Source organism: Ambystoma mexicanum, chromosome 13 (genome assembly GCF_040938575.1).
Source record: "Ambystoma mexicanum isolate Mex_15411 chromosome 13, UKY_AmexF1_1, whole genome shotgun sequence".
NCBI classification, from domain to species: Eukaryota; Metazoa; Chordata; class Amphibia; order Caudata; family Ambystomatidae; genus Ambystoma; species Ambystoma mexicanum.
Genome location: NC_090938.1, coordinates 71475641 through 71503602, shown reverse-complemented (window position 1 = coordinate 71503602; position 27962 = coordinate 71475641). Strand labels below are relative to the sequence as shown.

General features: G+C 44.4%; 1 protein-coding gene across 5 annotated transcripts in view; it reads right to left on the bottom strand.

Moving 5' to 3' along the window:
• TRAF3IP3 (TRAF3 interacting protein 3) overlaps positions 1–27962 on the bottom strand; it is a 248052-nt gene that overhangs the window by 123660 nt on the left and 96430 nt on the right. For all 5 annotated transcript variants that reach the window (XM_069633284.1, XM_069633286.1, XM_069633282.1 and 2 more), the window contains exons 2-5: positions 17224–17573; positions 13125–13266; positions 10102–10171; positions 8744–8768 (exon numbers count right to left, since the gene is read on the bottom strand). In XM_069633284.1, coding sequence (XP_069489385.1) covers positions 8744–8768; positions 10102–10171; positions 13125–13266; positions 17224–17571 — 585 coding nt within the window. In that variant the 5' untranslated portion in view covers positions 17572–17573. The remainder of the gene's footprint in view (positions 1–8743; positions 8769–10101; positions 10172–13124; positions 13267–17223; positions 17574–27962) is intronic.

Below are 27962 nucleotides of genomic sequence, written 5' to 3'. Positions count from 1 at the left end.
CCACAATAGGCACATAGTCCTTTTTCTCTCCGTCTTCATCTTTCCGCTGCTGATAGGGGTGTCCTAGTAGCTCCAATTTGCATAGGTTCGTCTGAAGACTTAGAAGGAGAGAGAGAAGGGGAAGGATGCGAAAGAGGGTCCACCAAAGATCCTGAAGCGTGTTGCTTGCAACGTTCAGATCTTCTTTCCTGAAGCCTAAACTCTATGTGGAGAGCGGCTGCAAGTAGATCAGAAAAAGTTGGTGAACATGGAGATCTGGCTAGTTCGTCTTTAATCTCCTCCCTTAAACCCCTCCGAAAGATGGCGTCCTGGGCGGGTTCCGGCCAACCTGCCTTAGCCGCCAAGGTCTTGAAGGAAGAAATGTAGGATAGGACGTCCAAAGAACCTTGTCTTACGTCCAACAGTTCCTCACAAGCGGTAAAAGACAACTCGGGTCTTTCCAAGGACTGTTTAAGCAGGTTCTGGAATCCCGTAAAGTCATGCAGTATAGCATTTGCACTGGTTACCAAAGGAGTTGCCCACGCCAACGCATTCCCAGTCATATTTGAGATCAGGAATCCAACCTTGGCCTGATCGGTAGCGAAAGTGCGGGGTCTAAACGTGAAATAGACTGTACAAGCCTCCAGGAACTCTCTTTCCCTTTTGGGTGAAGCATCAAACTTTCCCGAGGAGAGTGGCATGGGAGGTAATTCCACAGTAGGATGTTCTCTAGCCGATACCATTTGTTTGAGAAGAGCGTTCTCTGTCTTCACTCCCTGTAGCTCTACAGACATAGCCTGGACAGCCTTCCAAAGCTCTTGAACTTGATCCTCCGCCGACATCTTGTTATGTTTTGTCATTGCAATCTGTCCTTTTTCTGACCCTTTTTCTCCCACTTCCCCCTTTGCTTCCACACTCTCCTCACCTGAGCTGCTTGAGTCGAAGGCTTCGGTGGACAAGTTTCGCCTGGCGAGGTAGTCTTTCTCCTTTTTTGGTGGTAATTGCCTGTCACGGAGGGAAGCCACAGTGAACGCTGATGGAACTGCATGCCTGTGACTCCCTCCCCGGGAGCAAGCCGATACACAAGGGAAAAAGTCAAGCGGCAGAAAAAACCCTTGTCAGGCGCCGAACTGCTCTCTGTCCGACTCCAATTAGGAACTTCCGAAGTGATGAAGCAAGAAGAGGTGTAGACACAAAACGGCAGGGGTCCGTACCAAACGTGAAGTCATAAGGCGTAACTGGTATCCAATGCAGCCCGGCAGGACACAGGAATTAGGGGACTCAAGTAAGAGAAGAGAAAGCTGAATAATAGAAAGTAGACTGGAATCCAAAATTGGAGAGGAACCCAGGGAAATTGGAGAGGAAAGAGCAGAAAGAGCAAAGGTACCGGGTCTCAAAGGAGATTGACGTGGGGAGAAGGAACCGGAATAAAACCATTAAAAGGCAAACTACCAAAGAGAAGGAAAACTTCCTGCAGAGGACGAAGTTTACAGCAGAACAAAAGCACTGACGATCCAGACGGAGTGTCAGCAGCAAGTGTAAACCCAGAAGCTGGGAAAACTATCCAGAGGGGTTGCAACGCAGCATCCACCGGAAGGAGGAGGAATAAATACTCCTGGCAGGCTCCGCGCTGAGGGAACTGGGATGGCTGCTAGCTGTAAAAATAGAGAAAGGACTATCAGTCTCTAAACCCATACTGCCAGCGATACCGCGGAAGTATCCGCCAGTCACGACGGTGGCGGATGACAGTTGGTACCTCATACCACAAACTGGCTCTCTACGCAGACGACGTCCTGCTGACCATCACAGAGCCCTGATCCTCATTGACACACGCTTTAGCTGAAATAAACAGCATGGAAGGGTCACTGGATTCTCTATCAACTTCAACAAATCAGCAGCACTGGGGATAGGGATACCCCCAAGGGAGCGGGAAGCCTTGATCCCAATGTGCCCAATCAAATGGAAGATGAAGGCTATTAACTATCTAGGGGTTAACGTTCCGGCCGACCCAAAAAATGTTTACCATGCAAATTTTCCCCCACTTTTCAAAGAACTAGAGGAAGATGCTACAATTTATTTGGAGGTGGAAAAAAGCCAGGATTCCTAAAAAAATGATGTTGGGGAACGCAAAGCTTGGCAGCCTAAGGGTCCGAAACCTACAGAGATACCAGATGGCAGCTCAGTTGGCATGCATCCAGGCGTGGCAAACACTCACTAATCGCCCCAGGTGGGTGGACCTGGAAAAATCACGCTTACCTCTCCCTTTACGCTTTCTCCCGCACATCCCACCACCGATGCAGCGGCAATGGCAGGGACTTCTGTCGGCTACCAAACACACCATATAACGATCTGGGACAGAACCCTAAAACAAAAAGGGATTCCAAGAGGACTCGGCTCCTCATCCCCAGTGTTCTTGAACCCAGCCTTCTCACTCGGGGTAACCCCCCAAAACCTCAAAACCTGGATTGCAGGGGCACTAGAGACCTTGTGGCAGCTCTTCGCAGGAGGACAACCTTATACCTTTGAATGATGTAAAGAAATCTTCCAGCTTCAGGAAAAGGATAGATTTATATACATCCAGCTATGTCACTGGTGCTCCCACCCACAGACCCGCCAAGCAGCAACTCGCCCCCCCCGCTCCACAGCTATAGAACTCACTCTCAAGGAGCTCCCGATCCGGGGCAGGATCTCCACTATATACAAACGCCTCCAGAAGGATTTTCTTACCTCCAAAACCCGATCCATGGCACAATGGGAGGCAGACCTGGGCCACCCCATAGAGGACCAATGTTGGGTGGACATTTGGACCCACGCTCAATCGTCATCTGCATGCATCACGAACAGAGAATGTGCATACAAAATTCGACTGCGTTGGTACTACCTCCCCTAAGGCTCCACCATATGAACCATACACTCGACCCGGCCTGCTGGAGACAATGCGGTCAAATGGGGTCCTTCTTTCACATGTGGTGGACCTGCCCAAAAGTCCAAAGTTTTTGGAAGCAATGCTTGGCTATCATCGCAGAAATCACTCAGACAAGGCTTCACCTAGACCCATACTCTTGGGTGTCCCAGTCCCCGGGATCTACCCAAGATCCAGAGCCAAAGCCAAATTGCTGTCCCAATGCCTTCTGACGGGAAGAAGTGGTGGGCCGCTCATGGAAACCTGTGGATTGTCCTCTCTTGCCCCTCTGGTGGGTGAAAATATGGGATGTACTAATCGCGGAAAAGGTGACGGCAGCCAGGGCAGGTCTCCTTCATTGCTTTCGGGACATTTGGAGCCCAATTCTCGACTTTAACCGAGACTCTCCAGCCCTGACCTACAAACCCCAACTGGCCCGGAGGGTCCTGGACAATAGCGATACTCCACAGGAACCCGAATATTAGCTTGGCCCAACAATCACAAGGAAGGAGGGCAGGGTGAAGAGAGATGTCTTTATTATGATGCATAACATGCTTTGATAAAAATTCTGTATTGTTGCCACTCTACCTTGTTCCAAAAATAAACATATTAAAAAAAAAAAAGAACAGTGAGCAAAGGTACCACATCTGGATTACCCCAGTAACGTAGGGTGAAAACCCAAAGCTACTTAATATGCACAAACAAGGGGGGTTCTGGGGGGTCCTAGGAGTGTCTCTCTACCGGCCGATATCCCGGCTTAGAGTCTCAACCAGAGTCTTTAGCTCACCATCCTTTCACAGAAGAGAAATGTCCACTACATATCAGTCTTTGTCCTGCCCAAGGCAGTCCAGCACCGAAATGCCAGGCAATTCTTTTCTAAACAAGATTACCAACAGCAACCCCAGAAATGTGTTTTGGCCTGGTTGGGCTTCGTCAGTGACATGGAGCTGTGCCTCTCTAAGAACAGTGAGCAAGGATTCCACGTCTGGATTACCCTAGTAACGTAGAGTGACAACCCAAAGCTACTTAATATGAACAAACAAGGGGGGTCCTGGGAGTGTTACCATTGTCTCTCTAATAACCAGCTGGAGAATGCCTTTCTCATACGCTTCTTCATAAACCTTTTGTAGTGGAGTAGCTAACAGTGAACTATGCGTCTTCTAGAATTCTGACGGATGTCTGTCATTCCCCAGGGTTTTGCCCGTGGTAAGTGTTGTTATTGCCTCCCTCAGCTCCTCCAAGTAAATAGATTTATCCAAAGCCTCGACCTGTTCTTTAGTTAATAGCGGAAGATGAATCTGGCCAAAAGCCTCCTTGATCTCCCCCTGGGGCACCTGTGTGTCATGCCTATACAGCTGGGTGTAAAATGCAACAAAGATATCATTTTTGGCCATCTGAGACTTCCATGGGGCGCCACACTCTTCCAGCAACAGTGTGGTCAGCACCCTGGGCTGCTCCCACTTGCACAACCATGCTAGCATCCTACCAGAATTATCCCCCTCTGTATGTCTCTGCACCCTCCGTGCCTCATAGTCAAATTTGGAGAGCCTGCCCCAAGCCTGTGCTCAGTTCAGTGAGGTCCCTCTCCAGCTTTTCCGCCATAGTCCCCCCCCACCCTCGCTATGATATCACCACTATCTTTATTGCCTCCCATATAGTACTGCAACTGTCCATGCTATCAATGTTTATCTCGAAGTACTTCTCTATGGTTTGGTGCAGCATGTCCCTAAATGGCCCATCTGGTAAGGCATCCGTGGGCATTCGCCACGTCGGGATAGGGGCCCTGGGTCCCCCCGTTTCCCCTATGATCATCAGTGGTAAATGGTCTGACATTGTTCGTCCTGCAAATTACGGATTTATGAACTCCATCAGGTATTCCACCCCCACAAACATGTAATCAATTCTCATGTGTGGGTCATGCAAGGATAAATAATAATACCCCTTAACATTCGGGTGTAGTTCTCTCCACATATCCCTTATAACAAGCATCAAAATGGTTGTGTTCAGAGCCTCAGTAGCAGGCGAGGAGCCTCCTTTGGGGACGGGGGGTGGGGGTTAAGATCTGTCCAGAAGAGCACATCCTGCACACAGTTAAAATCACCTCCCCACAATAATATTACATCCCGTTTTAGTGTAATCACACTACTAAGTGAGCGCACATGCGCCGGAATGGCTCTATTAGGAAAGTAGGAATTTACAATATACACTCCCCTTGTGCCCAGTTAGCCACACAGGATGACATATCTCCCCTCCTTGTCTAGCACAACCTCTGATACTAGTAAGTGAATTGCTGCGTCCACCCATATAAGAACTCCCCTAGCAAATTGCGAGAACGTGGAGCCAAATCCTGTACCACCCCATCTCGAAAAGAATTGCCCCTGCCCTTCAAGCAGCAGGTGGGTCTCCTGCAGCAAAGCTATGGAAATCTTCTTCTGTCAAAAATAAGACCTCACCCTATTCCTTCTTATGTATGATCCCAGTCCCCTAACATTCCAGGACAAAAACTTTACATGTGTCATAGGGATATTTAACACCCAGCTAACATTTATCATATGCCGGTGCCCTTGCTGTCTCTTTCACACTGCTGTCCCGTACTCCTCTTCCCAATACCCTGTAGATCAAACATGCCACCTTTGATCATAAAGTAGTTTATAATTGAGCCCATCCCAGGTCCTAACACTGAGCTTTTGCCGTCCCTCACCCAGCGTACCTTCATTGAGCTCTGTAAACCAGACAAACAAAACCAAATTCAACAACCTCCTGAAACCATGAAATAAACATTGCCCAATAGAGAGTCCCCTTTTGGGCATACCCGTACCACCAAAGCTATACTTACCCATTGTGTACCAGGTGAAGGCCAGCAAATGGCTGGCAACAAGTAACATTAAGTTTGGGGTTGCCCGAGCACCACCAGGTAGTGACGGTTGCCATGCCCACTGTTCTCAGCTTCCACACAGTGACGGTCTACATCAGTGTGCTGGGCAAATAGTTCAGGTCTAGCGCACAGCTATGCCTTGTGGCTTCCATAAATCCTGAGCCCTTTCTGCAATTCCATCAGACCATTTGCCCCAAATGCAGCAGGGTTTCCCCGAAAGATTATGATAGCTATAACAGGTGAACAACGATCTGATCTCCACAGCAACTCACAGCCCTTCTAGTGCTTTCATTCAGCCTCAAGCAGAGTAGGCGGCTCCTTTCATCCACGGGTCCCTTCTCCCTCTATTTCTCAGATTTTCGTGTTCAAGCCACGTGTTTGCCACCTATGGTGTTTCCAAAAATTGCATTCTCTCGCCATAAATAATCTTCAATCTGGCTGGATATATGAACATGTATTTTATTCCTAGTCATCGGAGCTGTGCTTTAACGGGCACAAACCTGTTATGCTTTTGTTGCACCATGCATGTGTAATCCCAGTATATTGCTATTGCGGCGTTGTAAAGTTGTATTGTCCCACACTCTTTGGAAAACTCAAGTTTAATGTCTCTGTCTCTGAAATTTAGAATCCAGGTGATGACCAGCCTTGGATATGATCCACACGGGGTTTCTTTTGAAGAGACTTCTGTGCCCTTTCCACTGCAAACCCCTGTGACAGCTTCCCTAGGCCAATCTCTTGCAAAAGCACATTTTCAATGTATCCCGTGGGGTCTCAGCCTTCCATGCCCTCTGGTAAACCGAGCACCCTTAAGTTGTTCCTGCAGGACCTTGGCTCACTTTCCTCCACTCGCGACTCCTACATGGCATTTCTCAACTACCGTTCCTTCATTCTCACTGTCAGGTCGCCAGTGGTGGTGGCAGTATCCTTTAAGGTTGCCTACACTGTCGTAACCCTCTCGGCAAGTGAGCGTACGTACTGGCGAAGTAACTGCACATCAATACTCACTGTGTCTGTTTTGTCCTCAAGTGACATTCTTAAGTCCGCGATGGCAGCCAGTACCCTGGATTCCTGATGGTCCCCCTGCGACACCAATATTTCACCCATAATTGGGCCAGCTCAGGGTGCCGCGCCCCGGTCCTTAGCTTGTCCTGCGAAGGATTCCATTATTGAACCCTTCTGTTTGTTTTCCGTGGGGACATGCCAAAGTAATGTCAGTGAGCATATGCTCTAGGTGGTTGCGCTATTGTATTGTCCAGCCAGTCGACCAGTCTCAGATTTACAGGTAGCTCAACCCCAGCACCGCTAATGGCGACTACTGTAAGTTAGTGCGTGATTCCTTGCCCCAGTCCAGCTAGCAGTACATGCCAATGTCCACAGGGTTTTGGATACTGTCCACTGTGTTTACCTTCGATGTACCTAGTAACAGTCTATCCAATGGCACCGTAATCCACTCAATCCCCACCCAACTTGTAGCTACTGGGCAGTTTCAATAAGCATGCCAATTAGCAGGCTCCACAATGTTTGCCCCCAAACAGGAACTGTGCCGCCACTAGCTCTGGGCACCAATGTTCATTATTGTCTACCCATTATCCTAGCACCAGAGCTAGTCAGTCTAATTGAGTGCCTTCACTGGTTCTCACCTGCGCTACTTCCCGATGTGTCAAGGTGTCTAGAGTTCTCCAATAACTCCCGGTTCTGCAGCTCTGTGTTTTGGGAGTCTGCATTGCTCTCACACAGCATCCAGCGCTGCTGCGTCCTCTCCTGTGCGCCCCCGGTCCGGGTTCTGATGCCCCTGTGCCTACACAGTCCCAACCACTTGCGATCACATGCTACACATGCAGTGTTCTCCTGCAGCCCCTGTCGCAGTAGTTTGGTTTTTTCTGGCACTTGCAACTGTATTGGAGAATCTTCTCCTGGCTCACTCACCTCGTAGTCTGGTGCCACCTCTGCCCCTCGATTCCGGCAGATCCTCAGCTATCTCTTCCCGTTGCTCGGGGGCAGCACATACCTATGCCTTCCCGTGCAGCTTGGGTTTCTGCAGCAGCCTGCGGCGATCTGGCACGGCATCCCCTCCAAATCCACCTCGTTAACTTGCCTGGAAAGAGAGGCTGGGTCCGGCCGCCATCTTGCTTCTCACCACGCAATATTTTGGTGTGGTTTTTTTGGGTTCCAGGAACTCTGTTTCTCGCCCTCTTCAGCACACAGTTCGGTCCTGAATATGCACCCTTTTCCAAGTGTTGCAGATGTGCCTGAAACGCTGTTTAACTCTGCATGCAGGTTCAAATATCAGGATCTCAGTGGGAGCTCAAGCAGGTTACGTCTGCACTACATGAGTTCATGCCACACCCCCTCAATCGTTCTCCAGACCACATGATCAATGTCACTCAGTAGAACCATTTACCTTCAGAGCTGGGTAGGAACCAATGTCATCAGACATGCATCTGCATTGGCAACTCTCTTGGGCCCCCCTCACAGGACTCCTTAAGCCTGCTCTTTAAAGGTCAAAGCATTACTATGTGGTCAGGTAATGTGAATGATAAACCTTAATGGGGTACAACATTAATCAATAACGTCTTAAAACACTCTGTTAAGGTAATTTCTGAATCTTTGAAATGTATCACCTGTGGGGATTTTTCTTGCGCAATGAACACTATGGTCTACTAGAAAGGCGGAACTGTTCAGCAATGCACAATGAGACACCCTATAGAGCTAGAAGGCATGCAATTGGTATATGGGGCATGACAAATGCTACATAACATAACATAAGCACACCCATACTGTAAGTATGTGTGCGTATTTGACAGGGCTAAGAGTGTAATGGCATGCTCATTAGAACATCTCACATCATCAGCAACTACATCAAAGGTTATTTTAGTAATGTGTCTATCAGATGTCGTTATTCTGACTCACAAATGCTGAGCAATTGGGTATCAAACGACCTCCCAGAATTTATGAAAGGGTCAAATGTTGTTTTTAAAGTGTCATACCTTGTCCAGGACTGCTGTTCCACGACTGTAAAATAGGAAAAGAAAAAAGATAGCAATCATGTTAATAACATTTTTTTTAATTTGAATGCACAAATATAATCTTGACATATCCTTACCATTAATGTTTAGTGACATTGAACACCATTGACTCTGAAATTGTTTTGTGTGATGAGTGCATACTGCATCATGTCACTATCTATATGACGTCAACAGTAACCATGATACTTTGTGGTAGCTTCACCATATCCTCACTATCGTGTGAAATTCGAATTACTTTTGTTGACATAAAGTGTAAAAGGGACATGTGTTAAATATTGTTGACATATATTTTTTCTCTTTGTTGGCACTCCCTCTTGAACATCTAATTTTCACGTGGATTTTATTTTCAGATTTAAAAAAAAGAAACGTGCAAATAAGTAGAAATTTAAAACTGGGAATGTAGTTATAAAGTAATCATAATATATAAGACTTAAACTTGTTGTACTTGTAAATTAAAAGTTCCAAACATTATTTCAGAGTTGTCAAATGAAACGTTTTTGGTGATTAAAATACATTATACAACTTAGGGTTTTTAAATAGACTGCTAATTAAGGTGTGAAATTAAAATGAGGTCAAAATGGTTAAAGTAATCAAAATGAATATCTGTAAAAAAAGAAGTTCCACCTTTCACATTACACACTAATAATTACAAAAATTAAATTAAAGTTTTTGTGCTAAAGGGACGCATTGTGGTAGACCACAATTCAATTTTCTCAGAATGAAACTGCTACATGAAATGTGCAAAAAAGTAAATATAAAAAAGCTTTTGTTTGTTCAAATATGCACGTAAATCAAGCACTTGTTTATATGTAATGACTTCTAACTGAAGTGTGGTCCCTTTAACAACTAGTTTGGTGCATGTAAGTAAATAAAAACCCTCTGCTGGGATTAACTGCGCTTGTCATAGTGACGTTGGACAGAAACATAATGTAAAAAGGAAATGTAATGGAGCTAATTGTTCATTTATGGAACAGCAACCATTTTTTAATGATTTTAGCTTTTGATGGACAGAAACAATGTTTTTTTCTGTAAATTATGAATTTGCAAATGTGTGCATACAGTAACAATTTGATGACAGCTAGCTTTTGTTGTGCAAGCAGATATTACTATTTATTTTGTCAATAATTTGTTCTGATGCTAAGATTTGTTTTAAAGAAATCAAGTATAGCTTTTTGTTTCAGTAGGAATGTTCATATAACATAAACATGCCCCAAGTGTTACTTCTTGCTAAAACAATGTGCATGCAAACTTTTCCACAAATCCCTTTTAAGAGCATTTTGTTTGGAACAAATATCTTCCATTTTAGACTGGTACCATACTCAGTTTGTTGGCTCGAATCTCTGCTAATGTTCCTCTTGATTGCACAGGATTCCGCCGTGGTTTGGGTGCCTAAAAAAGCAGGAGTTGTAGTAAGATTTTACATGGATTTTTATCAATTCAGTAAAAATAAGCTGCATTGGATCATATAAAAAAAAGAACAGCTTTTCCCTAAAGCTATTATTTTTTTTTCTTCATACCAAATGTCAATATGTCAACAGACATTTTACTACAAAAATCAGATCAGCTAAATAACTTATTCAGAATGTATGTCATGACTTCTTCAAATCCTTAATATCATGTGTTCGATCTTTGAATTCAACTATTTGGAAATCTCTCTTAGAAGTTGTATGTATTAGATGTAATGTAAGATTTATGGATAACTGTGATTCTTTGTTCAATCCCCGTGTACCAATATGCTTAATTACTTAATCGTTAGGAATATTCATGAAATATCACACCAAGTTCTTTTCTGGCAGTTCCCTGCATTATTCCCCAGGAAAATTACATCTTTGGAGAGTTGTTTCTAAATGACTTTCCCCACTTTTAGTATATAAATATTAGCTGCTATTTGCATTAATCTTTGCAGAAAGTAACATCGTACTAATAATTATTTTTATGTTGTTTTACCACATATTGGTGCGGCTATTTCAGATAAACACAAAAACAGGAAGGGAGACATTACTAAATTTAAAAACAAATGGACACGTGTCCCAGAATTTAAAGACATGCCTATTTTAAGAGCTGTGGATTTACTAATTTGGGGACGAATCCAACACTTATACTTAGTCTACAAGAATTCTGCCAATAATATAATACAATATTTTGAACACAGATACCATTATGCCCTAAAGGTGAAAAAACATGTGTGTCAGGGAGGATCACCATTGTTCTTATTCTAGATTCTCTGTCACCACCCCCTGCCAATATATATGTCTCTGGAAGTATTTCGAGGACTGATGCCATTGCACGTGATCATCATTCCTGCTTGTTAGGGCTGCCACCATTCCTTCTTCTGACCACTACCAACTGGATGACCCTGAGTGCTGCCATCATTATACATACACCCTTCATCTGTGGAATGCCAGGTCAAATGTACTTTCTTAGTCTGGAGTGAATTCTTACGCACGATTGATGCGTTGTTACTGACTCAATACGAGTGTGTGTCTGAGACTCGGCCCAGAGGGTCTTCAGTCTTTCACTAAGAGAAAAATGTATCTGCCTTGCTTTTCTTGCCATGCACTCGCCACGTCCTAAACATTTGCACTTGTATAGCAGGATATGGCCTGGAGTATCTCTGCGCTTTTCACACAAATCCAGATGTGAATTGTTACCCATCGCAATCCTACTAATTCTTTTTTTGACCTGAGAATGATAAGAGGCTGAGTGAAACCACCGGGATTTGGACCTGTGACCTTAAGCTTATACACTGATCCCTGCAATGGATGCCTTATTCAAATCCATATGGTTAGTCTGTTGCCAACAAAGACCTCATAGATAAATTCCCATAACTAGTATATCGGCAAAGTATGGCTAGGACATATGTTTCAGAAAGACAGGAGTGAAAAAAGGAGTTCACTCCTTTGGGCACCACATGTTACTATGGACCGATTTAACCTGGTTATGGCATCTCTGTGGGCAGCTCATGGGTGGGGCTTGTACATAGGACGGTTGGTGAACTGATCCTCCCATATGCCACATATTTATTATTTAATATATATTTTCTTTTTATACAGCGCACCTACTATCGTACCTGAGTTGGTTTTTAAGCACAGATTCAGGATTCAAACCTCTATTGCTCTGCGTGGTCTTGCTTGCAAGACCAGCGCGTTGCTACTGTGCTATCCTAAGTTCACATTCTCATTACGTTCATTATAAATGCATGCCATATCTCTGTATTCAAATTTGCACTTGTGAGAGGATCATACGGTCACCGACATTCGCCCCAAGCGCATCTTGGCTATCACTCTGGAATAAAACTGAAAATATAACCAAAAATACCAAGTTCCTTTGGAGTTGGTGCATTGCTGGCAATTTGCAGGAGCACAGTAGTCTTCTACGGTATGAGGAAGAATTGCAAATGTTTTTCGCATATTTCGGCTGGTGGCAACATAAATACGGCTCCTCCAGTCTCATTCATTGGTGCAAGTCTAGCCCCTTGCAGAGTAATCGGGAGGATGGCTCACAAGCTAAGCGCCCACCTCTGAAATGCGACCAACCTGTACTTTAGAAGTTCAAATCCAGCATTGCTGACTCAGCAATTCATCTTTTTGATGTTGAGGGGATACAATTACATAGAGTAATTATAACAACAGCCATTAGCCAAGTGGCTGGTAGCAAGAGGAATACAGCATAAAATGCTAGATAAAACCCTGACATTATTGTAATTTGACTTTCAGGGGGTCACATACATGGAAACCATACGTTTTGTGTTCAAACAGAAGATTTTCGACTAAAACCTTCAAAGCACATTCTTTTAAATATTTATGCCGACCCAATGCCTAAAAGGGGCTCTGGAAGCTTGCAGGCACCTGCCGTGATCAGTGTGGACAATTTTAATGGTAGATTCCTCCAGCATCCTGGCTTCTCTCTGGTGCACCCTCTCCGCACCTCCTCCATCTTGAAGCGGACAGGACAAAGTTAAGAAGATTGTTGAAGACACGGCTAGGCTCGATAGCATTTACTCATTGAACTGGTATCATGACTCCTTTGAAGACCCTGATCCTCTCACAGGCATCCAACCCCAAACTACCCCGACGCACACACACGCACGTGTGCATGCATGCACACACCACACAAACACATACCCCTGTCCAAAGCCCTCAGACCGCATATCTTCGGAAGTTTTCATCCAGTGGCATGTACACTTAACAACAACTCACACAAAACACATTTAAATAAATTTCATTTTGTGATCTCTAGGTGCGGGCCTGCACGTAAAGACCATGGCCTAGCAGCGAGGAACACACTGGCTAAACAGCTGCACTGCAATATATGGCCCTTTTCTTAGACAGTGCTGCCATACCTCTTTCTCGAAAATCAGTTGTAGGCACCAGGTTTTCGCGTGGGGATCTTTGGCCACGAAAGCCACCAATTGGAGATGTTGTGTTCTGTGTGATTAGCACATGCTGATGACGAGCCGCCGAAATGTTGTTGTTCCAGGAGAGCTGCAAAAGGCACAAGCATTACATTTAATGAAGGTATGATGGTGGGTCTGGATTGTTGCGCTAGCCTATGTAATCATCAGTAGGGTAGTCATAAGTAGACTGAAAGAATAAAGAATTCTAACAATTGATTGTTGTCAATTTTTCTTGACAGTCAAACATTTCTGCCCTTCAGCCAACATCTGTTGGCAGAAGGGCTGAAATGTTTGATTGACAAGAAAAATGTGCTGTTTACCTTTGGGGTTGGGGGTAGAGCCTCAGGTTTCTGGTTTTGCAGCAAGCCATACTATAAGTTAGGACGTGAAGCACACTAGTAGTCGGATCTACCCAAGCCACTAGAACGTATTACATTTAATAAGGCGTGAAACAGAAAGCATGGACATAATAAAATTACTATGACCATTTAACGAGCAATGGCAGTGTATTTTCTACCTGCACTCCACAGTGTGGGTTTTACTAAATGATGCAGCACAGAATGGCTGCTTTCTAAGGATGCATCACGGCTTTTATTTCTTTAAGATAACATTTTAAAAGAATCGACAAGATCGCACATAAAAAAAAATTTAAAGTGTTCCAATTTCCATGTATCCATACTGTACACAGATGCATAGATGTTCAGACAGATAAGATGAGTTTCAACTAATGCGGCTTATTTTCCCAACTACCCCAACGCCATGCACTATATGCCATCGCTCGCCATGCACTATATGCCATCCCTCGCCATGTACTATATGCCATTCCTCTCCATGTACTATATGCCATTGCTCGTCATGTACTATATGCCATCCCTCTCCATGTACTATATGCCATCGCTCGCCATGTACTATATGCCATTCCTCGCCATGTAAGTACTATATGCCATCCCTCACCATGAACTATATGCCTTTGCTTGCCATGTATTATATGCCATCCCTCGCCATGTGCTATATGCCATCCCTCACCATGCACTATATGCCATCCCTTGCCATGCACTATATGCCATCGCTCGCCATGTACTATATGCCATCTCTCTCCATGTACTATATGACAACCCTCTACATGTACTATGTGACATCCCTCGCCATGCACTATATGCCATTGCTCTCCATGTACTATATGCCATTGCTTGCCATGTATTATATGCCATCCCTCTCCATGTGTTACATGCCATCCCTCGCCATGAACTATATGCCATCCCTCGCCATGCAGTATATACTATTGCTCGCCATGTACTATATGACATCCCTCGGCATGCACTATATGCCATCCCTCGTCATGTACTATATGTCATCCCTCGCCATGTACTATATGCCATCGCTCGCCATGTACTATATGCCATCCCTCACCATGCACTATATGCCATCCCTTGGCATGCACTATATGCCATCGCTCTCCATGTACTATATGCCAGCCATCCCCCGCCATGTGCTATGTGCCATCCCTCGCCATGCACTACATGCCATCCCAATCTTTTTCTTCATGCTCAAATCCTGGTTATTTAGAAATGTTGCCTACTCACTTCCTCCCTGCCTCCTGGCCTTTCAGAGCTCTCTTCCCAAGGAGGACCTCACCGCGCCACCTGGAGGAAGGCATTTTCAAGAATGACCCTCAGTTCCGCGCTGGGTACCTCAGGGCCTTGGACCTCCATTCCTTCGACCTGGTGACTTTTTTTCCCGCCAAGCCTCAGTTAATTGTCCCTTGTTCTAGAACTCAACTACTCTGCATGTGCCAATTTCCTGCATTGTAGTTTTACCCCTCCTCCGGCCCACCCCCAACCATTTGTCAAAAGGAAATGAGGCCATTATCTGTTTTTATAGCTGCAAAGATTTTTTTACTAAAAATCAGCACCTTTTTTTAGCTATTTTTGTGAACAGGTAATCACTTCCAGGTAGAAATACAACCGGAAGCAATCCCAGGCACAGCCTGAAGGAATCCCAACTTTCTGACTCTTACTCCTTATTATAATGCATCGGCCCCTCTCAAGCTTTTGTGATGCGTGTACATGTAACAGACTGGTGTCGCGATTTGCCATTATGGATGGAAACTGTAATTGCGAGTTTTTTCCAACCATATATGCAGGGGGAAGTCAAGGTTCCGTCTGGTGGGTGTACATGCAAGTAAAAAGCACGGCAAGGAGCTGTTTTCTCCGGTATAACGTTCTTTCATCGACGGGTGGAATTTCAATGTTTTTTTTACGAGTACATTTTACTGTAAAATCTCATCTAAATATATAGGGGGGGGGGTGTTGGAAAAGTATATATAAGGGATCGGGGCGGTCGGGAATAGGTAAAAAAACAAGAGGGGATTGGGGTTTCGGGGGGAAGCCCCAAAAATAAAAATAAAACAATTCTGATGAGTTTTTTTTGGTAAAACATACTCATTAAAAAAAAATGAAATTGCACCCGTCGATGAAGTGACATAGAAGCGTTTTCTCCATTTCATCAAAAATGAAGAGGTGCACATATCGGATGTGTTTTGAACACAAAGTGCAGTTCTGGTTAAAGAAATGCTAGAAAGAGTCGTTAGATTGCCTGAATGGTGCATGGTGTGGTTCACAGGCATCGCTCAGGTGTTGTGACTAAATGAGTCATGCTCTGGAAGAGATAGCCAGTGTCATGTGTGTGTCCTGTCTCCTCCTTGACTCTTCACTTTAAGACTAAACACGTCCTTGTCCTGACGCCGTTATGAGAGTCTGGAACACAGCCTGGGAGCTTGAAACTGAAAACACATCTTTGATTCGCTAAATGTTGCCCTATAAGTCAAGGAGTTGTCTCACGCAGGGCCCTGATAACACTGTTGAGCCTTATTCCATTTTATTTGTTTGGTTGCCTTCATTTTGTGCACACTTTTATTTATTTTCCTTTGACTAATGACCTTCCACCGTTATCAGGCATTAATGACGTACCCTCCAGGCTATCAAGCACTTTCCTCAAATATTCTAGGACTGGAGGTAATAATATATAATTATTCCCCTCCATATTTGGGGAAATAATTCTGGTAGACAGGAAAAAAGTCGCCAGAACCTGACGACTTTTTCCCGGCAACGTTATCACATGTATCTCTTCTACCTAGTACCGATTTCCTATTGTTTCCGTCACTTCTTTCTAGTATATTTTTGCATTTGTAAAAAAATAGGTTTGTTTTTAATTTTGTATGTGGAGATTTATTTCTAATAGCCAGTGATTTATGTGGGATTTCTTCATCTAGTGTTGTGTTGCTTTTTCATTTTCCCCACCCACCAGTTCTATAAATGTACTCTTATGAGATCAGTGGACACACATTGCAGGCTCTGACATGAGCTATGTAATTTGCAGATCTCTCCATCCCCAGCCACCATCCACCTCCTTGGCAAAGGTCCTGAGATTTCGACGGCCGAACCGTCAATAAAGTAGATTGCCAAGCAAGTGGGCATGAGCTGTCCCTCACTTCATATCATATAGTCTATCACGTTTGCCAGTGACTCGATTTTCAGGTGCTGCTGTAGACTAGTAACCACCCCACATTGAATTATGGTATCAGGTAATAATGTCCCCATACAGAATGTCCCCATACATAATGTTGCTGGGAAAAAGCCATTGGCAACATTATATATAGTGACATTATGTTTGGGGACCGCTGGGAAAAACCATTGGCGACATTATATATGGGGACAGGTTGCGGGGATGTCCCCTGCTCCCCTTGTAAAAAAAAGAATAATTTGGGGGTTGCTGGGGTGTCCCCCGCATGTTCAATGTAATATTGTCTCAGGACAAAAATGGCGACTTTTTTGTCAGGAGACATTTTTACAGGGACATTATTACATGGAACCTGAATTATCACCCTTGCTGATATAGGGGTTCAACACATAAACATAGACTAATCATACATGTTGTAACAGGAGAATTTAGGAATAGCCCCACTATTACCCCCTTAACCTTTTGCACTGCTCCCAGCCCTGAAAGTACAAAGGATAAACTAGAGAGCTACCATACTGGTCGTTACCTGGCTGTTCGCGCATCCAGCCTCCTTCCACTGCGGCGTCCTTCTGATGTCCTCCATGGCTACTGTCCGTCTAGGGGATGTATGTGACCGGGGAGACACGCGGGCCCGTTTCTGGTCTTCGTCTTCCATTTCCATCTTTCTTCTTCTGGAGAATTCCTGCTGGCGGGGGCTCAGAGGCAGCGTCTCCTCGGGCTCCCTGGCCCAATCCTTGTCCATCAAGCGACAAGACGTGACGTTGACGCGGCTTCGCAGCACTTCATGAGTCTCCAGCCTCCTGTCGCACTTCTCCTCGTAACTCTCCAGGAGTCGCCAGCGGCCCGGTGGGGACCTGGGCACTCTGCTGTTCATGTCTAGAAAAGTTTCATTCAAAAAGTATTGGTTGAAGCAGTCAAAGAGACTTGTCTGGCAAGCAAAACAACAATACATTTTAGTCATCAATTTATTCTTCTCCCCCAATGTGCAATCTTTTGGGACATTAGGATGCTGTGGAATAACCAGAATTACTCTTTTCTTTTTCTGGCCAGATCCTATCAGCCAATGAGTGGATCATTGCACCTGTGCAAGGGACCTGGCTAAGGTCAGTTTCACGGGTTTGCCTGTGCAGCAATAGAGGGAAGATTGTTTGTGTTGATGTTGTGTTGTGCTGCCGTGCCTTTTACCATCGAGAACCCTAGTGCCACAGCCTCTATTTAAAAATATGCATGGGCTGTACCATTCGCATATGTCGTCAGGGGTTATCTGTCTTGCGTAAAGCCCGTTTCCCCAATTCCTGCAACACGGGCAAGTCCCAGATGTCATATTCACCCACCCACCGCAGTTCAGGTGCCACCTCATGGGTGTGAATTCACCAAATGCGACGGGCAACAGGAGTGACATCACAAGCCTAATGACATGGCTGGAAGTTAGGCCACATAACCAGGGCTTTAAGTGGGGTAAGAAATCGAGGGGGGGCCCTCATTTGGGGGCGTGGCTTGTGGGAGGGGCGTGGCCTAAAAAGTAGGCAAATCGTAGGGTATACACACAAATATATATAAATGTTATATATTTGTGTGCGTACCTTACTATGGTTTGTGTACTATGCAAGCCATCTTTTCTAAACATAGAGATATGGAACATATTTCTACGTTTATAAAAGGTGGCTTGCAAAGTACACAAACCATAGCAAGGTACGGACACAAATATATAACATTTATATATATTTGTGTCCATACCCTACGGTTTGCCTAGTTTTCAGGCCATCTTTTTTAAAAAAAGATTTCGGGTTTATAAAAGATGGCTTTGAAAGTACACAATTCAAGCCATCTTTTATAAAGCTTTGACTACGGACAAAATTGTCCGTCGACAAAGCTTTATAAAAGATGGCTTGAAATGTGTACTTTCAAAGCCATCTTTTATAAACGTCGAGGAATCCCCAGGTTCGCCGAGGGTTAAAGACGCCTCGGCGACCTGGGGAAACAAAGGGACAGTAACTGCCTCTGGTGACCTTTCGCGCGAGGGGTCACCAAAGGCAGTTACTATGACTGACAGAAGTGGCAGCCAGGCACAGCGTCGCTGTGGCTGGCTGCCACTTCTGTCGGCTCGCCTGACTTCATGGCAGGCGCATCTCCCGTCGCGGCTGCGGCCGCGACGGGATAATGCATTCCGCCAATGTTGCGGTTGGACGGGGGCCCGGCAGGGCCCCGGCTCAGTCCCACTTTTTGGAGACTGCCGGGGCCCGGCCCCTGCAGGCCCCGGCCCACTTTAAGCACTGCACATAACCTTGCACCGTATGAACATCAGAGGGAGAGTGGAATTGTGTTACCTTTGACTCTGACGTCCTCAGAAGAAGTGACACTGTGGGTGTAATTTAAACTTAACTTAACATTTTACACTCTGAATCCACGTATTTTAGCACCACTGCAACATCTCCAATCTAGCTGCCTACACCTGTCTCCAGTACTCCTACTACATCACAGACCTTACCACTCAGTATGTGTCTACTCATTATTAACTTGCTTGCCTACCTCCTGCTCAACTTCTACACTGCATTACCGTCTAAAATGGCTCTACACCTACCCAACACGCAAGCTGATACCAGACTCAACAACCAAGCACCACTTCTTCATCCAAACGCTCCGCAGCTAGTGCTACCTACTAGCAGGGGTGGACTGGCCTATATGGAACTCTGGAGATTTCCCGGTGGGCCTCTGCACCCTGGGCCTCTTTTCTGTGGTATTTCCAAATTTTCTCATAGGAAAAGCATTGGGCTTGCTGAAAATGTATCATATGGGGCCACTTTGAACTTTATTTCCAGGGCCCCTTTTGGTCCCCAGTAATTATTTCCAGGGCCTCTTTTAGTTCCCAGTCCAGCCCTGCCTACTAGTCTCCCTCGCACCACCTTAGAGAGGAACTTAGGACTCAGGGCCAGACTAGCTAAAATCTACGAGCCCCTTGCCCGCTCATCGCCTACCACTCTGAATTCCAGAACATGGCTGCCCCGACCCAACTCCTCCACACAAACCACCAACTCCACACAAAACCCTCACCCCACAACACTGCATAATCCCCCCAACCAGGGTACCCCTAAACACACTCAGGACAAGCAACACTCTACCACCCTTAAAAAACTAACTACTACGTCCATAAATATAGACAGACCCAAAATCAAGGGAGCCTTGATCAACGCCAGATCGTTAGTGGTACATACCACAGAAATTGCAGACCTAATCCGTTCAGAAGACCTCGATCTCCTTGCCATTGCTGAGACATGGCTACACCCAGCAGCAGGCCCTATGCTCATGCTGGCAGTCCCAGATAACTACACTATCGTAAGACAAGACCGCCTCCTCTCCAGAGGAGGGGGGATCGCCATCATCCACAAGTGCAGTCTTACTATGAGACTTGCCACCACCACTGACGCACCATCATGTGAAACATTAGCAGTTAAAATTCCGCTCACTAATACCCAAACCCTCAATATCTTCCTAATCTACCGCCCACCAGGCCCCATCGGCACCTTCGATGAAGACCTCAACTCCATTCTATCCAGCAACCTCAAAAGCTCCACCCAAGCTCCCGCCCTGGGAGACTTTAATCTGGGATACAACGACCCGGAAGATAAATATGCTAGTACTATAGTGAACACACTTACCGAATTAGGCTTCGCGCAGAGATGCACAATGCCCACGCATGTCAAAGGGAGAACACTTGACTGGGTAGCCGACTCCAATTGCCTAGTGAACATCACTAATATCTCACCCCTAGCCTGGACTGACCACCACCTGGTATCATTCACGCTCTCCATTGACAGACCTCCACCCCCACCGACCCTCAAGGCCCCACCCACCCTTACTAGGAATAAAAACAACATGACAGCAGAAAGACTCATCCCCAACCTTCTCCCCACTCTCAACTCACTCTCTGACAACCTGGATCATGATTACTTGGTCAAAGAATACAACAAGATTCTGGCCTCCTCGCTGGACCGTATCGCCCCTCTTAAACTTAGATCCAGTAAACCTAAAGCGCACCTCAACAAACGGTATACACCTTTCCTCAAAAATCTAAGACAGCAAAAAAGAAACTGCGAGGCCACATGGAAAAAAAAACCTTCAGTCCCAAACAAACTCAAACTTTCCAAACTTGCTGCATTTACAAAAAAGAAATGTATCTAGCCAAACGAGCCTCCTTCGACTCCCGCATATCCGAAGCTAAATCTAACACGAAAGAACTCTTCACTATCCTTAAAGAAATAGAAACCCCTATAGTACCCATTGACACCTGCACAAAAGCTAAAAACTGGTGTTCTGGAATCCAAAACGCCTTAGCGCATAAGATTGCGACCCTTCAAAGCAAAATCTCCAGCAAAAGGGCATCCCTGATTGACACCCTCCAAACTAAAATTCCGGACAAGCCCATGCCCACAGATCTGACCCGTTTCCAGTTCTCCAAAGTCAACACACTCTAAATTGAAAAAATTATCTTGTCCTTGAAACCTTCTAACTGCCAAGGCGATCTGTGCCCCGCACAACTCATTAAAGACGCAGCCTGCGACCTCTCCCCTTTCATCACAAAATTGATTAATGCCTCCTTCACCACTGGTTCCATCCCCATCAACTTAAAACAATCTTGGGTACTTCCACTACTGAAAAAACCCACACTCGACCCAGCCATACCCACCAACTACCGACCCATAACGACTGTTCCCTTCTTACTAATAATTCTGGATAAAGTTGCCTATTTACAAATACAGAAGCACCTAGAAGAACACAATCTCCTAGGATCCAGACAATCTGGGTTCCGTCCCCAACACGGGTCCGAAACCGCACTCATTGACCTGAAAGCGCAAATCGACACGATCAGAGATGAGGGTCAGGCTGCCCTACTCCTTCTCCTCGACTGATCTGCAGTGTTTGATTTGGTCGATCATTCTGTCCTATGTTCGCACCTCGACACCTCAGCTCACTTCTCCCCTGAGGCCATCACGTGGATCAGATCCTTCCTTAACGGCAGAACCATGAGGGCCTTCTCTCCTGCGGCGGCAGCGAACCCCATACCCATCACCTGCGGTGTACCTCAGGGTTCCTGTGTCCCCCCTACACTTTACAACATATTTACCAAGCCCCTTTTCGATGATCTGGATCATCTCGGTATCACCTACACTAACTACGCAGATGATACCCAGATCCTCCTTCCTCTTTCTGGAGATTATGGAAAGGATTTGGCCTTGCTAAATAGGGTGTATATCATCATCAAGGCATGGATGCCCAAGCATGGACTATGCCTGAATGATGATAAAATAGAACTTATCATCCTAGGTACCACTTTCAGCCTAAAGAAACTTGGCCCGCTCTACAATTCTTTCATGATTGACGGGAACAACATCAAAGTCAGTCAGGAGGTCAAAACACTGGGATTTTACCTGGATACTAGCTTCTCCCTTAAAAAACAAGTAAGCTCCCTTGCATCCTCCACGGCGTATACGTGTAAACTAATCCGTGCCGCCAAACCTTTCTTGTCGGACCTTAGCTGCCTGACACTTGCCAGAGCCCTGATATTGTCTCGCCTTGATTATTGTAATGGTCTTTACCTGGGATCCTCCAAGGCCACCACCACAAAACTGCAAACCCTCCAGAATAACGCTCTCAGAGCAGCTTTGGGTATATCACTTAACTTAGCCAACAGAACAACTGGCTTTCCACCAGAGATAAAATTCTCTTAAAAACAGCATCACTCATCCACAAGTCTTTCAATAATGCTGCATCAACTTACCTGATCAACAGATTCCACAGACATGCTTCCTTAAGACCTACCAGAACAGCTTATAAAGACTGTTTAGTTGTTCCCCACTACAAACGAGCCTCGATAGGGGGCAACAGCTTCCAGGTAAAAGCAGCCACATTTTGGAATTCTCTGCCTCCTAACCTCAGAGCTGACCTCCGCTATCAGAAATTCCGCTCCAAGGTAATCACTTGGCTGAAATTGGTGACCCACTAAGACAACAAAGTGCCCAACACCACCCGCACACCTGCTAACTTGTGTGCCTCCTGCCTATAAGTACACTACAGCCTGATTACTTCACAGTTGCCATGTATATATATTGTACCTACTCTTGTATTGCTTATTCTCCCTATGCACTGTAACTAAGCTTCGAAAATTCTTGTAAAAATTGCACCCGATGCCATGTATATAATATTGATGTACCTACTCTTGTATTGTTATTTTCCCTAGGTACTGTAACTAAGCTTCGAAAATTCTTGTAAAAGCTGCGCCCCGATGCCCACAGGCACATTCGCACATTATGAATAAACAAAAAACAAACAAATCAGCCAAAGATTAGAAAAACAAGAAAGAGTTACAAAACAGGCAAACAGAATACTTCCAAGCACATCTGCTATGAGTGCTGAACCAATGCAGGCCAGAAGCAGAGTACAGCCCACGTGACCAATTCCTACCATCTTGTGCCAGTTATAGCCTCACACTCCAGTGATAGTCATTATATGCTAAATGCACATCTTCCTTCACACCTGCTGCCATGTTATGCCACATGGAGCCTTGCATATGCACAGGCTACCACCTTATGCTTGGCAATACCCTATGTAACAGGCATAGATAATATGCAAGATGCAGTCTGACATATTCAGGTGGCACCATTATTGGTCAATCGCAAGCCTCAAATGCCCCAGTAATGCCAGCCAATACCAGTAAAGCCTTTTATGGATGTACAGTCATCCTTTGAGATGAGAAACCTTAAGACCACTCTCCCCAACCCTGTGTGCCTGTTTGCTCACCTGCCCAACCGCTTGCCCGCTTAGCTGGCAGTTACCTTGAGTTTAAATAGTCTGGCGCGTAGTGATCCGCCTTCAGGGAAAAGCAGACTCCCACATCTCCATTTTCGATTGTTGCCCTTCACTTCTCCCACATGCAGTAGTAATGCCTCCCCTCCCACCACCGATAAACCAGGCTACCTCCAAACTATGTCCCTGGGCACCAGTTGTCTCTAATTAAGTACTGGATGGTTCAGGAAAATGATACAGTGCACGCCCTCACAACTGCCATGTTTGTATTGTGCTGCGGGGGTCGCTGCCACACCGTGGAGTGGGCCAATCCACTCACATGACTCTGCAGCAGCAGAACTGATCCTGCTGGGCTTTCACTCCCCTGCAGGTGATCATGGGGTTAGTGATACAGGCCTTGAACCCCCCCCGTCCCCTGCGTGGGCACATAAACTTCCTCATTGTCACGTGCTGCTGCAGGCGAGTCCGAGTCCTCCACAGTGACATATGGACTAGTAGTGGTTCAGACTTGGACTTCTCCACTCAGCAAACTTCTCACACGAACTCTGCCTTGGAATTGCCTGGCAACAGCTGACACGGGAACAACTATGCCAGGTTTGTCCAACTCCAGGCGTCGAAGGCTGGATCCACGGCAGGTTTTCTTGATACCCCTCATTAAAATTAATGAGATAAATTTGCATGCCATGATTCTAAATGTATGCACATTTTTCCTCACGAATATTAACGAGGCATATCCAGAAAACCAAGTATGGTTGTTCCCAAAGATTCTTTGGGAGCTCCCGTCCCCTGCACACTGTCGAATATCTGAAAAATCAGATCAATAACTCAAAGGAGTTTTTTGGAGTTTTTTTTAGCATACTCTTTTAGGCAAAATTTGGCAAACAGTAATTTTGACAAACATTTTTTGTAATACATAAACCATTTTTCTTAGTCAAGTAAGAGATATTTTGAAGAACCAAAGATTTTGGTGAAAGTATTCTTTTCTTTATTGTACATAAAGAAACAGTATGCTAAACAAAAAACTCCAAAAAACTCCTTTGAGTTATTGATCTGATTTTTCAGATATTTGACAGTTTGCAGGGGACAGGAGTTCCCAAAGAATCTTTGGGAACAACCATACTTGTTCTATTTTTCCAACCCAGATGCCAAGGTTGAGCCTTTCTCCCCCCGCACCTCAAATTCATCTTCAATTTCCCCACTTCGTCTAACTAATTTTGATGAGATTAATATCATAAACAGGTGTGCCTTTAGGTTCTATATATCTTTCTTATTGTTTGTTACCCCTGCTCTGCATCTCCTTGAACCTGTGCACCCAGACCCACAAAGCTTTGTCTTTTTCTAAAATTAACACACTTACTGATAAATCTGCAACTACATTAGCTTTTTCAGATGAAGAAGCGACTAGAATACTTGGCCTAATCAAAGATACTAGCAAAGAAGCACCTAGTACTGACAATCCTCAGAACCTGATCCAAAGATTGGAGAGGCTCATACGTAGAGAAATCTCCCAAAAACTTCATGCCACGACCCTGGCACAATATTTTAAAGCAAAAAGAATACCTAGAGGATTGCGGATATATCTACGCCCCACTCTCTGTAAGGACAATAACGAATTTGTAAAACGTTGGGAACAAATATTGAACAAGTGCTCCTTGGATCTTATATTGTTGACAATTGAAGAACTGTCAAAATCACTTACACAGATCAATCAGGAAATTGAGGAAGTTTCCTCACAACTATCCAAATTAAAAACTGCAGCAGAACAGCAGGCAATTCTGGAAGATACCAACAACAAATTGGATAATTATAAAAAAGAAATAGAACAGATAAAGATCAGAAAGTTCAGACGTGACACTCTTGACTACGCCCGAGACATTGTCTATTCCTGGCAAGAATTTTATAGCAACAGACCAACCAACTTTAACCCAAGACAACCAAGACCAGCCCCTGCTAATAATAATACAGATAGCAGTGAAGATACTAATGGAGAATTGGAAGAGAGGCCTTCCTCCAGTAACGCTGCACCACCTACAACAACTCTAGCTGCACAACCACATAGCGTCGTTCCACCTCCAGCCAGAGACCTTACTCCTGCACCAGAACCTTTTTTAGGAGGAGGAGAAAAGCAAGACGAGGGAAAAAGAAAAGGCCGTCAGAACACCAAACACGGAAGGAACCGATAATTGTAAATATTTCTTCTAAGGTGTTAACAAAATCAGAAATGGACACTCTGAATCTAGGTGTGTCCTTCATACCTACTAACAATTCAACTCTTTTTGAAGAAGAGGTAAATCTTTTCAAGTTGATCCGAAAAATGGAGCTCAAAATTTTCTTTGATAATCTTAATCCGGATACTAGAGAAAAGGAAAAATGTCCATTCCTAGAAATGAAGAATAAAAGCAATTTTCATCCCCAGATTAACCATCCATTGGTCAACTTATTCAAAACTAGGACTACTATGGCTCTGAAGAAATTGAAATTCACATCCTCGAGCAGACAAAATATCAAAAAACATCAACTGAATATCATTAAGAATTTGGCAGAAGACAATCAGATCACAATCAAAAAAGCGGATAAAGGAGTTATCATGGATACCTCGTTTTACAATGAAGGTTGCCTTAAACTCTTATCGGACCAGAACACTTATCTAAAACTAGATCATGACCCCATCACTGACATCAGGGAAATCATCAAAAAAACTGTTGAAAAAGCGGAAGAGCTAGACTGGATTTCAGAAAATACCAGCAATTTTTTGATCAACAAACATCCGGGGACTCCAGTGTTCTATGGCCTCCCAAAAATCCACAAACACAGAACTGATCCACCACTAAGACCCATTGTCGCAGGGACAGAACGCATTTTCCAACCCCTTGCCATTTACCTTGATACAGCACTACAACCGCTAATACAGGAAACTAATACTTATCTTAAGGATACAACCCACTTTCTACAGAACATAAAAGATCTTGACATGACTGAACCTGACCATATACTATTCACAATGGATGTGAGTAGCTTGTATACTTCAATTCCGCACAACCAAGGTATTGAAGCGCTTGAATGGTTCCTCCTTAAACATCAAGATACAAAAGACCTTTGCCATTGAATTAATCAATATCATTCAGTTCAATAATTACTTCAGGTTTAACGGACAATATTTTCTACTAACATCGGGGACGTTGATGGGGTCCGCAGTGGCACCTTCTTATGCCAACATTTTTATGTATTTCTTTGAATACACCTATGTCTTGGAAAATCCAACATGGAAAGGAAAAATTAAAAAATGGTACAGATACATCGACGACATTTTTGGCATCTTCAAGGGCATGGAATCTGAGCTACTGATCTTCTGGGAATTCTTAAACCAATGTAATGACAGAATCCAGTTGACAATTGAAATTGGAAAAACATCTATCAACTTCTTGGATGTTACTATAGAGATCTTCAACTCAGCACTTAAGACACAAATTTACAGAAAACCTACAGATGTCAACAGTACTCTCCACTTCTACAGCTCTCATCCAAAACATCTTAAAGAAAACCTACCATATAGCCAACTCCTTCGCCTGAAGAGAATTACCTCAGAGGCTGACAAACTTCAAGAAGAATATTCAATTATGAAATCCCGATTTGATGATCGACTCTTTCCAACTGAATTTATAGACAAGGCAATACTCAGAATAGAAGCACAGACCAGAACTGACCTATTGGCTACTAAACCCAAGGAAACCAAAACCAACTTGATACACTCACTGAAATACTCCAGTCAAAGTTTTCAGATAAAATGGATAATTTACAAAAACTGGGACATTATCAAATCAGACCCACAGCTCAATCAGCTGTTCCCAGAACCACTGATGCTTGCCTACAAAAGGGGCGGGAACTTTCGAGACAAACTAATCAAAGCTGAAAAGTGGAAGATTCCTAATTAGACCTTTTTAAAAAAAAACAGAAAATGGTACCTTTCCTTGTCTGAACTGCCAGCATTGTTCAAATGTGATAAAAAGGAGATCACATTAGACATGCCAACACGGGTAAAAAAATACTATTAAAACAATATGCCACCTGTGACTCAAAAAAAGTCATTTATGCCCTACGCTGTCCCTGTTCCCTGTGGACTGTACTATGTGGGAAAAACAGCCAGAAAAGCAAAAGAACATTGGACGGAGCATAAATCAAACATCCGTAACAAAAATACAAAATCCCCAGTATATAGACACTTCAGAGACCACAAACATACTGTGGCCCAAATGAAAGTTGTAATTCTTGAAATTGTACATCCTCTTCCAAGAGGTGGTGATCTACAAAAAATGTTGTCACAAAGAGAATTATACTGGATACACTGCCTTGATTCTCTTACCCCGTTAGGGATGAATGAAGAGTATTACTTAGGCCCTTATAATTTAGCATCTCTTTACATTGTTGTTGTTCTCCCGCTGTAAATTATGCAAATTTCGGAAATTG